Source organism: Hoplias malabaricus, chromosome 6, assembly GCF_029633855.1.
Source record: "Hoplias malabaricus isolate fHopMal1 chromosome 6, fHopMal1.hap1, whole genome shotgun sequence".
Classification (NCBI taxonomy): domain Eukaryota; kingdom Metazoa; phylum Chordata; class Actinopteri; order Characiformes; family Erythrinidae; genus Hoplias; species Hoplias malabaricus.
Genome location: NC_089805.1, coordinates 44,688,764 through 44,701,203, shown reverse-complemented (window position 1 = coordinate 44,701,203; position 12,440 = coordinate 44,688,764). Strand labels below are relative to the sequence as shown.

Genomic DNA, 12,440 nt, shown 5'->3' with positions numbered 1-12,440 from the left:
GTCATTCTGCTCCACCACAAACAGCTCAGGTTAAACCAATGAGAAATCAAGAAGGTAAATGTACACAATGTGTCTCAATACCTAGTGAGCTCCCTTGCTCCCTGTTCCCTACAAAGTCAGCAGTGTAAACTAAGCACCATGTAACAGGACCATGTACGATTGTGTGGAAATGCTGTTCTCTCTGGTTTGTTCACGTTCAGAAGCTCTGCGTCTTCTAAAGTGGAACGGTACAGTATGTTGAAGTCAAATTTCATGAGTGCTGCTCTGATTGTTCAAACAAATTCACATTTCCTCATATGGTCCAATCCAATCCGTTTCTGAGTCATGTAATAGGCCAAACATCAGATTCACACAAATCAGTAAATAAATATGTTTCCGTGAATGTGTGAACAGAGGTGGAGTCCTAACTCTACGATCATGTTTGTTTTTAGTTTAGGAATATAACTGCGGATGTTCAGCTCTGTGGGTGATCGTTAGTGTTTTCACCTTAAAGAAAACACTGATTCATTTGAATCTACTCCTCCAGCTCCTGACCTCTTTCTCCAGCTGTTCTCCGGGTTCTAGAATGGGTTCTCCTCTGCTCAGTCGGAGTCTCTCCAGCTGCTGTGTGTGGATGCGGTTGGGCAGAAGGAAGTTCAGAGGGAAAGGTATGTTCTCAGCGTACCACCGCCGCGTCACATCCACATAGTTTTTAGCGTCCACCCACTGTGTGTAAATCTGGTGGGAAAAAAACAGCAAGATAAACATCAATTGTTTATTTGCAAATATTCATTGATTTTGAATTTGAGGCCTGTAACATGTTCCAAAAGAGTTGGGACAGGGGCATGTTCACCACTGTGTTACATCTCCTTCCCTTTTAACAACACTCAGTAAGAGTTTGGGAACTGAGGATACTAATTGTTGAAGCTTTGTTCAATCATTCTTGCTTGATGTACAACTTCAGTTGCGCTATTTTGCGTTTCATGAGGCACCACACATTTTCAGAGGTAGACAGGTCTGGACTGAAGGTAGGCCAGTCTAGTACCCGCACTCTTTTACTACAAAGCCACACTGTTGTAACACATGCAGAATGTGGTTTGGCATTGTCTTGTTGAAATAACAGGGACCTCCCTGAAAAAGACGTTGCTTGGATGGCAGCATATGTTGCTCCAAAACCTGTATCTTTCAGCAATAATGGTGCCTTCATTGATGTGCAAGTTACCCATGCCATGGGCACTAACACACCCCCATACCATCAGAGATGCTGGCTTTGCACTGATGACAGTCCATTTTCTCTTTGGCCTGGAGGACACGACGTCCATGGTTTCCAAAAACAATTTGAAATATGGACTCGTCAGACCACAGGACACTTTCCACTTTGGGTCAGTCCTCTCAGATGAGCTCAGGCCCAGAGAAGCCAGTGGTGTTTCTGGGTGTTGTTGATGTATGGCTTTAGCTTTGCATGGTAGAGTTTAACTCGCACTTGTAGATGGAGCGAGGAACTGTGTTCTCTGACAGTGGTTTTCTGAAGTGCTCCTGAGCCCATGTGGTGAAATCTGTTACAGAATGATGTCGGTTTTTAATGCAGTGCCGTCTGAGGGTTCGAAGGTCAAGGCCGTTCAATGTTGGTTTTCGGCCTTGCCTCATACTTGCAGAGATCTCTCCAGATTCTCTGAATATTTTGATGATATTATGGGCTGGAGATGATGAAATCCCTAAATTCCTTGCGTTTGTACGTTGAGAAGCGTTGTTCTTAAACTGTTGGACGATTTGATCACACAGTTGTTCACAAAGTGGTGAACCTCACCCCGTCCTTGCATCTGAATCACTGAGCCCTTCAGGGATGCTCCCTTTACCCAACCATGACACTCACCTGTTTCCAGTTCACCTGTTCACCTGTGGAATGTCCCAAACTGTTTTTGAGCATTCCTCAACTTTCCCAGTCTTATGTTGCTCCTGTCCCAACTCTTTTGGAACGTGTGGCAGGCCTCAAATTCAAAATGAGTGAATATTTGCAAAGAAAACAATAAAGTTTATCCGTTTGAACATGAACTATCTTGTCTTTGTAGTGTTTTAATTGAATATAAGTTGAAAAGGATATGCAAATCATAATATTCTGGGTTTTTTTTCACATTTTACGCAATGTCCCAACTTCACTGGAATTGGGGTTGTAAGAGGAGCTTATTAAACCTTTAAAAAATGAGCCTGAATGTGGTTTTCACTCAGAACTCACCTCTAATGACTTTCCACAGAGGCACAGAGCTTGTGATCCTGCTCATTAAACACAGCACACAGGCACAGGGTGGGTCTAATTAATGTTAATGGAGCCCTTAGGGGAGTCTGGATGCTTCACAAACAATGTGTACACACACACACACACACACTCTACAATGGATTTTCATTCATCTCACAGGTTAAACACTGTTCGATTATGGTTGAGAACTCTAGTTCCAGGGTATGTGTTGATATGGTGAAGGTCTATAAACCCAGGCCAGATTACTGTGCCTCAGGATATTATCACGAATTCCAGAGCCTACCCGGAATCACTGGACACAGCCAGGAGCAGGCCCTGGCCACCTACCAGTACAGAAACACCTCAATTTACGTTGATATTTCCTTCAAAATAAAACTAATTTCTGTCACATAAACCCTTTTTAAAAGTGGTTCCTGATGTTCTTCCTGATGCTGCTCTTCCTGAAGATCCATCAACTCCTCCATCATCAGCCTTAAATATGGAGACCAAGTCTACTTCCTCTAAGTCCGTGTGCAGCTCATTGACCTAGGCTCTGTTCACGTCCACCTTGTCAAAGCTCTGGAAGTCGTCAAGAAACGGAGGGCACAGCTTCTCTCAAAAGGCATTCATTCCCGTGTTCGAAACACCAATCCAAGTGGCGTTTATATTCATTACGGGATTTGTATACGTTGTATTCCTTCCAAAAGTCACAGACTGCGAAGTGTTCATCCAGTTCTGCTGTTAACTACAGCACGTCTAAGTGTTCGCCTAAGGTAGTAGCACTAGAAGATGACAATGATCCCCTGGTTCATCAGCTGCAAGAGAGAGGTGGTGTCGGGAGGAGGGCAAGTGATGGAAATGTAGATGAAAATACAAGGTTTTCCTTAATATTTTGCCACTAACCAACAAAAAGTTACATAAACTGACGTTAGTCGTATTGTATTTTTCCCTGTTTTTATTAAACAACAAACACTGTAAAGTCAAAAAATGATGAAAGAGGATGTGTGTATGTTTTTGGACTGTGGGAGGAAACCCACACAGACACAGGGAGAACACATCATACTCCTCACAGACAGTCACCCGGAGGAAACCCACACAGACACAGGGTGAACACACCACGCTCCTCACAGACAGTCACCCGGAGGAAACCCACGCAGACACAGGGAGAACACACAACACTCCTCACAGACAGTCACCCGGAGGAAACCCACGCAGACACAGGGAGAACACACCACACTCCTCACAGACAGTCACCCGGAGGAAACCCACGCAGACACAGGGAGAACACACCACACTCCTCACAGACAGTCACCCAGAGGAAACCCACGCAGACACAGGGAGAACACACCACACTCCTCACAGACAGTCACCCGGAGGAAACCCACGCAGACACAGGGAGAACACAGCACACTCCTCACAGACAGTCACCCGAGGGGAGGATCCCACCCAGGACCCTGACAGTGAGACCACCCGCAGCACCTCAGCATCTTGAAATATTAAACAATACCCATTTTAAGTAGGTGCAGACAGTTACTGTCGCTCTTACAGTGATAAACATGTCTCCATTTCTGTGGATCTTTACTTTACTACATCATTTGAACATCGAGCATATGTCCTTCACATCGTGTGAAATTATCATGACAATGATTTCCAAAATGACTTGGAATTCATTCGTTTCCCATTGTTTTCCATTCCCCTGTAAAAGTACATGCTTTTCTTTGGACAGTGATGATATTCTGTATGATAGAATGGGCCTCCATCCTTCAGAAGTGAGTTTGTGGTGGTAAAGTTGGGTTTCGTGTCTAATGACAGAGTGTGTGATGTTCTGGAAGCTGCAGGGTGCTCTTTGGGAATCCAGAGGAAACAAAGTGGACCGTTTAAAGGCTTTAGTTTAAACCACATCTAAACCACCGTCCGGAGAAAACACTACAGACGCCTTCACCATGAGCCACTGCGCACTGGTGAGTGTCACAGAACAACTGTGTGTGTGTGTTATACTATATAAATATAAGTATTTTAGTATATCAGCAAAAAGACATAATATTTGTACCATGGTGTTGCAGTTGCATGTTTGCATTGGGATTAATTAACTGCTTTTCTGACATCCATTCATCCATCTACGAGTATCTAATTTTCCCTACAGCTCTTTATTTCTCATCTCTTTCCCACCACTTCTCCCCCTCTCTCTCACCAGAGCTGGCAGTAGTTTCTCCTCCAGTAACGAGACGAAGGCCAGAGTGTCTGCTCCTTCTTTCGCCGACAGGTCGTAGTCTGCGTTATATTTCTGATGAAGAACAACAACAAAAATAATGTTTTTAAATCACATCAACAAGAAATCTCACAAAAGACAAACCCAACACAAACAACAAAACCCAGGTCCATTGTTTTTAGCTCTGTGATGCACTTTGGTCAATGTTTGGAGACAGAACCTCAGACAGTGTCAGAAACTAAAATTAAACAGGTTGTCTTTATTACCCTCCCATCACTGACTAAACCCCTACACACTCCTCTCTGTCCAGTTACTGATGTAGAAGTCATTCCAAGGTTCCCATAATGTTTAAACGTGTCTCAGGTGTATCTCTCCACTTCTGTCTTCATTCAGTACGCACACACAGATCTATAAATAAGCAGCACACTCCTTGGCTGTACTCTCTCTGTCGATGGTACGCCACCTCATCTTCCAGGGTCACATTGTAGTATCTGCTCTAAGGTGGAATGAAAAGGTCTGTAGATGCCACAGTGTAACTTCTGCACTATTTAAGGTGGAATGAAAATGCCTGTATGTGCCAGAACATGACTGCTGCACTATTTAAGGTGGAAAGAAAATGTCTAGGTGCCAGAACATGACTGCTGCACTATTTAAGGTGGAAAGAAAATGTCTAGGTGCCAGAACATAACTGCTGCACTATTTAAGGTGGAATGAAAATGCCTGTAGGTGCCAGAACATAACTGCTGCACTATTTAAGGTGGAATGAAAATGCCTGTAGGTGCCAGAACATAACTGCTGCACTATTTAAGGTGGAATGAAAATGCCTGTAGGTGCCAGAACATAACTGCTGCACTATGTAAGGTGGAATGAAAATGCCTGTAGGTGCCAGAACATAACTGCTGCACTATTTAAGGTGGAATGAAAATGTCTGTATGTGCCACAATGTAACTGCTGTACTATTTAAGGTGGAATGAAAATGTCTGTAGGTGCCAGAACATAACTGCTGCACTATTTAAGGTGGAATGAAAATGTCTGTAGGTGCCAGAACATAACTGCTGCACTATTTAAGGTAGAATGAAAATGTCTGTAGGTGCCAGAAAATAACTGCTGCACTATTTAAGGTGGAATGAAAATGTCTGTATGTGCCACAATGTAACTGCTGTACTATTTAAGGTGGAATGAAAATGTCTGTAGGTGCCAGAACATAACTGCTGCACTATTTAAGGTGGAATGAAAATGTCTGTAGGTGCCAGAACATAACTGCTGCACTATTTAAGGTGGAATGAAAATGTCTGTAGGTGCCACAATGTAACTGCTGTACTATTTAAGGTGGAATGAAAATGTCTGTAGGTGCCAGAACATAACTGCTGCACTATTTAAGGTGGAATGAAAATGTCTGTAGGTGCCAGAACATAACTGCTGCACTATTTAAGGTGGAATGAAAATGTCTAGGTGCCAGAACATAACTGCTGCACTATTTAAGGTGGAATGAAAATGTCTAGGTGCCAGAACATAACTGCTGCACTATTTAAGGTGGAATGAAAATGTCTGTACGTGCCACAATGTAACTGCTGCACTATTTTTTATTTGCACATTGTTGCCCTGTCGAAGTTGGTAGTGAAAGTTGGTAAGTATCAATAACTTCTGGAAAAGAGTGTTTTAATTAGAAGCTAACTTCACTTTTATTCTGGGAGAAAACAATTCTGCCAATGTTAGCACAGGGAAAATTAACTGTGGATTTAAACGCTGGAGGAGGACAGAGAATTTAGAAGAGAAACATAAGAACGAAAATGCCCTGCTTTATCATAGAAAACACAATGGGGAAGGTAGGGCTACACAGCATACCGCCAACAGCCAACAGAGGCGCTAGACCTGTGCTGACTTCACTTCTGAGAAACAATGTGCTGTCCATGTGTTTACAGTCACTGCTCTGTCCAGTGTGGAGCTTCATCTGCTGGACATTACTGACACACACAGCCTGATGATGCTCTGTGTGTGACGTGATGAAGCTGTACATGCTCTTGATTAACGGTGACCACGCTGTGACCTGAGAGTGGACGTCATGGACAACTGTGAGAGATTACACAGCAGCTGCTGCCCTCCAGAAAGAGCTGTATTAATGTATCTCTGTTTAACTGAGCGTCTGGATAAATGTGGAGTGTTTAGGCTGCGTGTGTTTCTCCTCCTTCAACACCTTCGAGAGCCAGACTCTAGTCACTGAGCCAAGGAGCTTCCCCCTGAGTGAAGACAGGGAATCTACGGCCCGTTAACCGAGCACGACATCACACGTCCATTACTTTACGGTGCACTCACTGTGAACAGGGTTTGGATAATCTTCATGGAAAAGCATGGACCAAAACAGGACACGCTGGAGCAGCTGCACAGCTTCTGTCTCTGACTTTACATCTACAAGGTGGACCAGAGTGGACAGAGACTGGACACAGGGTTTAAAAACTCCAGCAGTCACTGCTGTGTCTGATCCACTCTACACCAGCACAACACACACTGACTTCTGACATGTTTAGAGTACGGAGGGAGAGACCCTAAATGAAGCAGAAGAAACACAGCAGAGAGCTGGAGGGCTCTGGTCAGGAACAGAAGGATAAATCTGTGATACACACTGAGGATTATGAAGAGCTGATTACACAGGAAACACAACTACACACAAGTGTAACTATGCTAATATGCTAATTTCTATGCTATGGTAATATTTTGCTCATCAGATAGTTACCCCTGGTCACATGACATACGTTCATTCATTCATGTATTCATCTCCGGTAGCTGCTTCATCCCGTTCAGGAACACACTCTAGACAGAGCACCAGTCCATCACAGGGCACCACACACTCGCTAACTCAAAATCAGCTAAAGATAAGAGGACTAAGTGATGACCCCCCCCCCCAGTGTGTGTGTGTGCATGAGAGAATTCTCTGTGAAGAAAGTAAACTTTTCCAGATGTTTCCAGCTGCTGTTTGGGCCCATTTACCTCTGACTGGGTCAGATTCACAATTTATAAACATTTCTCTGTAATTTATTACATTTATTTAACTTTTTTTTTACATTTATTTAATTACATTTATTGAAAACAGAGTCTCTGTCTTTGCTATTCCTTTCTCAGCACAGCAGAAACTGCACTATGTAACAATCCCCCTCCTCCTTGATTTCAGGACAGTTCCTTAAAGGTCTGAGGCCTTTAATTGGCAAAGACCATGGTGAGCTTAGACCCATGTGCAGCTACTCCAGGGTGTTTCACGCTACGCTTCTCTGCTTCATGTTCATCCTCAACAGGTTTGTGTGTGTGTGTGTGTGTGTGTGTGTGTGTGTGTGTGTGAGGGAGAGAGAACTGCAGTTCCAAGGTCATGTTTCTGCTCTGAAAAAACCCATGAAGACCTTGACTGTCACCTAAGCCTCCACCTGTTGTTGTACAATCTGTGACCGATTCAGAGCTGGACCGTGGGGTCAGTGCAGAGGTCACTCACCTGTTTCCGGAGCTGAATGATGATTTTACTTGGCTGAGAGAAACTGCCCTCTTCTCTCGTCTTTAAGGCTGGCAGAACACCTGTCGGAGGAACACAGTCACAGTCACCCATGAGTCTGCTGCCACAGTGGAAACGTGCCATAGACGGCCAAATGTTTGTAGACTCTTTATAAATAGAGAACTAATTTCATCTCTGGGGTGGACACAGACATTCAGTTGCGTTCACTCGACCGGAGCTGGAACGAAGGGGACGCTCTGCCAAGCTCAATGCCAAATGTGGGCTGGAGGGGTATGAAGCCCCCTGCTGTGGGCTGTGAACGTGTGAAACTGTTCTCTCTGAAGTGATGGAGCTCAATCCGATATCTGTGGAACAAGCTGGAGTGGAGTATCCGTACCTGACCATGCTAATGTTCTCTTGGCTGAGTGCAATCAACCCTCATAGCATTGTTCCAACAAAGTCCCTGTCATGACTCATCCTTCCCAAAGAGCAGATGTCCACAAACTGCTGTGTTTATTTATTATATGAATCATTGGCCGGTGATGGGTCCTAGACAAACGCGAGTCTTGTTTCCGTTTAATGAAACCAGTCCCAGTCTGGAGAGGTGCTGAGAGAGCCGTCAGCAGGATCTAATCAGTGGAGGACTAAGATAAACACAGCCTCTAAAGGGTTAAGAGAGTCTGGGAAGGCTTGCCCCATTGACCGCTGGCCTCTTGACCTCTGATCCTTAAATGTGGGAGTAAACAGAGCAGGGTCTAATCTGTCCATCAGCTCTGACACAACACCTCCATTCAGCCTCTTCACGACTCAACGGCTCTGTGCTGCTCACCCACGGAGACGTCAGCATGTGCCCTAGGGTTCCACCCTCATGCTCACAGACCAATGACCAATGAGACCGGGCTGTTTCTTTAAAGGCTAAGCACCAGCGATATGAAAGTGTCAAACAGATAAATACAGTGGAATTTGAGTTCCTAACTACAATAATGTGAAATAAGTGGTGCTTAGCCTTTAAGTTTACACCACTGTACACTCAGAGTACCTCCAGAAACTCTTCATATGTTAATTATCTCCCAGTTTAATTTGACAACAATTTAACAGCAGAAGTGTTGTCCCTGAAGAACACGGTTGTATTTTGTAAATATAAACACACTCAGAAGTTAATGCCTGCAACACACGCCAAAAAAGTTGGGACAGATGAGTCTTATATCACCTTTCCTTTACCTACACTGTTTAAACATTTGGGAACTGAAGAGACTAATAGCTGCAGCTTTGCGAATTAATTTTTTTGCTCATTCTCGCTCAGTACAAGACTTCAGCTGCTCAGCCGCCCACAGGCACCAACGTCTGTTTCTTCTCTTCGTGACATGGTACAGGGAACTCAACAGTGTTTCAGTGTTCATGTGTGGTTTTCTCCTGTGTAGTAGATGTTTCAGGTGGCATTTCTTTAAGCAACCAGACGACAACAATTTTCCAAGTTAATCTAGGTTCATGTGATTATATTTAGCACAGCACCATGACTGTTTCTCCTGCAGTGCCGTCTGAGGGCTGGAAGGTCACTCTCATTTGGCAGTGGGGTTCAGCCTTGCCCTCCACAGACTGAAGTTTCTCCAAAATTCCTTAAAGGCTAAGCACCAGTTAATGGACCTCCATGAATATTTCACATTATTTTAGTCACGAACATATATAAGTATGAATTAAAATGAAAATAGCAGCTTAATTTGCTTTAAAACTGACAATTTTATTAAATTGACGGAAAAACCCGAGCTCGCTACGGAAATTCTTGAACGCGACCGTGACGTCACTGGTGGACAACAGCTGAACAACGCCGCGGTAAAACACCGTTATGACTGACTGTTATGACAGTATCTAGCTAAATAACCGACATTATTCATGACAATAGCCTAGCAATAAGCTAAACTCAAATGTAGAGGTACCGTTATTCTTGTAAATGTGATCGAAGTCGAACTCGAATTCATCCGACACTATAAACCTCCGTAATGCAGCTACGTAGCCGAGTATAATCTGAGCCACCGAGTTTAGCGAGTCAAGCTAACGTTAACTAACACCAACTAAAACAGGCGAAGTGAGTGTCCTTACCCTGTTTACCTCCATGTTACAGAGGCTCTTGAACACCTTTCGTTGGGGTCCTTACATGCCCATATTGTTGGAAAAGCGCCAGTGAAATGAGCTACAGATAACGGAGTGAGCGGATGGTCCTTTCCAAAGTGTCCGTTTAAAGTGGACAAATGTAGTCCATTTTCTGGATATTTTGGGATCTTTGGGCCATTTGTGCACAGATGTCCCACTGTACATTGAATGATTGCAGCAAAAAACAACACACCTTTTCGTCATTTTGCATTAAATTAAGTGCAGCTTCTAGAGTTGCTGTCCACCATCTACGTCACAGGCAAGACGCCTATTAGAGTTTCCCAACACCGTTGGGGGGGGGGGGCGCAACGGTCTTTTAAACCTTATTTCTTCAATTAGTAAGAAATAACATGTTTTCTGACTATCAATAAACACAAGTTAGGAACTCAAACTCCACTCTATTTATTTGTATGACACTTTCATAGAGCTGGTGCTTAGTCTTTAAGGTGTATAGATGGTATATGAGCAAAAAAATATTTGCAACACTGCACTGAGAATTGTTCCTTTTGAAATTTTCCTGTTTCCTTTAATTTGTACAAACTGTGGCTCAACATCATGAACCACACCCCCTCTCTCTGCTCACAAAGACCTCGTGTGTCTTTGGAGGATGCTCCTTCTATTATTCTCCTGCGTATAGGGGGAATTCCACTCTTACTTTGCCTCAGTCCCAGCTTTGTTTTTGGACTACGCTGCACATGTCAGGACTGAATGTTTTTATATTTTACAAAATATAACCGAGTACATTGGAAGTCTTTTCTTTGTGCTTTTGCCAGTTAAACAGCTTCAAGAGAATTAGCACAGATTAGGGGTGAGTGGTTTCCACATATTTCATATCTTCAGTCCATCTCAAAAGATTATCACTGTACAAAGTATTACCATGGGGTGTGGTGGGGGGGTGCACTGTCGGGCTGCGTGAGCCTCATATCTCTGAGTGTGGGTCAAGAGAAGGGTTTTCGGCACTGTGCAGTTCGTCTCAGCACAGCTCGGCACACGTGTTGACAATAAAAACTAGTTTCTGGGAGGAAGCAAATTTCAGCAACTACAAATATGTTTGGAAATAAATGAAATAAGACAGTTCTACACGGTTTAGAAGTAGAGCTGGCACTAACAGACATTTGTGGTTTAACACACCACAGCAGATGATAGTTTTTCCAGCAAATTAAGGCTCAAATCAAGGGTCCTTCTGAGTATTTTATCTGTATTCAGCTTCATTCCTCTCTTTTAACCCAAAACTCAACGCTAAACTCACTCCGCGGTGAGCTACTGGGCTTGTGTGTACCCACCCCCAACCCCCCCCCAACCTGTATTCAGAGTGTGACATCACCAGCCAGTGAACTCCCAGAGCGCCCCCTCCTTCTGGCTCTCATAAATGCACATGAATTAACTTTATGGGCTTGTACTTAAAAGACACAGAACAGATATTTGACACACCACACACTCGTCATAAATACAGTGCTCATTATGAGATGCAGTCCACAATTTTAAACACTGCGGTGTGCGGTACGACCGCTAATCCTTCCAAATCTAACACAGATTCCTGATTTTATTGCTTTTTTAATAATGTCTTACTTCCCCACAAATACTGTAGCTCAGCCATATCTGATGGACCATCTAACATCACAGCAGTTAGCTTTAGCGTTAGCTCGGACTCATTCCATTCCCATCAGTCCTCCCATTGTTAATTTCGTAAGGAACACCTCCCTTCAGCTTCTCCACGTCCGTGAGGTCAGGTGCTGATGTTATAGGATTAGTTCTGGATCACACAAAAAAAAACCAAACCAACTCATCCCCGGGTTGATCTGCGGTACTCCAAAGCTCACTGCTGTGGGCTTTACACCCCTCTAACACTGCGTGGCACTGGGACTGCTCAAGTGCAGCTGCTCCAGAGCATCCTGTTTTGGTGAATGAAGATTCCTCACAATGGATACACCTTAATGTAGCTGTTTGCATTCATTGTAATAGTTATCTGCAGACTTTGGCCATGTTTTATAAAGGACCCCCCCTATTCTCACCTGTGGGGCTTCTCCAGGGGTTGGTGATGTGGTGAACTTTCAGCGGAGCGCCGGAAAACTTGGCGTAGGCCTGGAATACAGAGACAGACAGAAAGAGGTCAAATCTCCTGTATGTGACTGTGCTGTGTTCTGATTGGCTGTGCCGTCTCCTGAAATACATAGCCTCAGTGTGAATGGGCGGTGCTACACTGCTATAGGACATTGGTGGACTTGCTGGTTTCTGCAACAGTACAACAACACTACTTTCATTGTCTACTTTATCAGCTCCACTGAACATACAAGAGCAATTTGTAGTTCAATTGTAGTACAATTACAGACAGTAGTCTATATGTAGCTCTGCATACTTTTTTGCCCCCTTTCACCCTGTTCTTCAATTATCAAGAC

The 12,440-nt window shown here is 43.8% G+C and overlaps 1 protein-coding gene across 1 annotated transcript in view; it reads right to left on the bottom strand.

Annotated features, from left to right (window-relative positions):
• mtx1b (metaxin 1b) overlaps positions 1 to 12,440 on the bottom strand; it is a 28,875-nt gene that overhangs the window by 1,448 nt on the left and 14,987 nt on the right. The window contains exons 2-5 of the mRNA XM_066674387.1: positions 12,057 to 12,126; positions 7,900 to 7,979; positions 4,404 to 4,496; positions 535 to 717 (exon numbers count right to left, since the gene is read on the bottom strand). Of these exons, the coding sequence (XP_066530484.1) occupies positions 535 to 717; positions 4,404 to 4,496; positions 7,900 to 7,979; positions 12,057 to 12,126 (426 nt within the window). The remainder of the gene's footprint in view (positions 1 to 534; positions 718 to 4,403; positions 4,497 to 7,899; positions 7,980 to 12,056; positions 12,127 to 12,440) is intronic.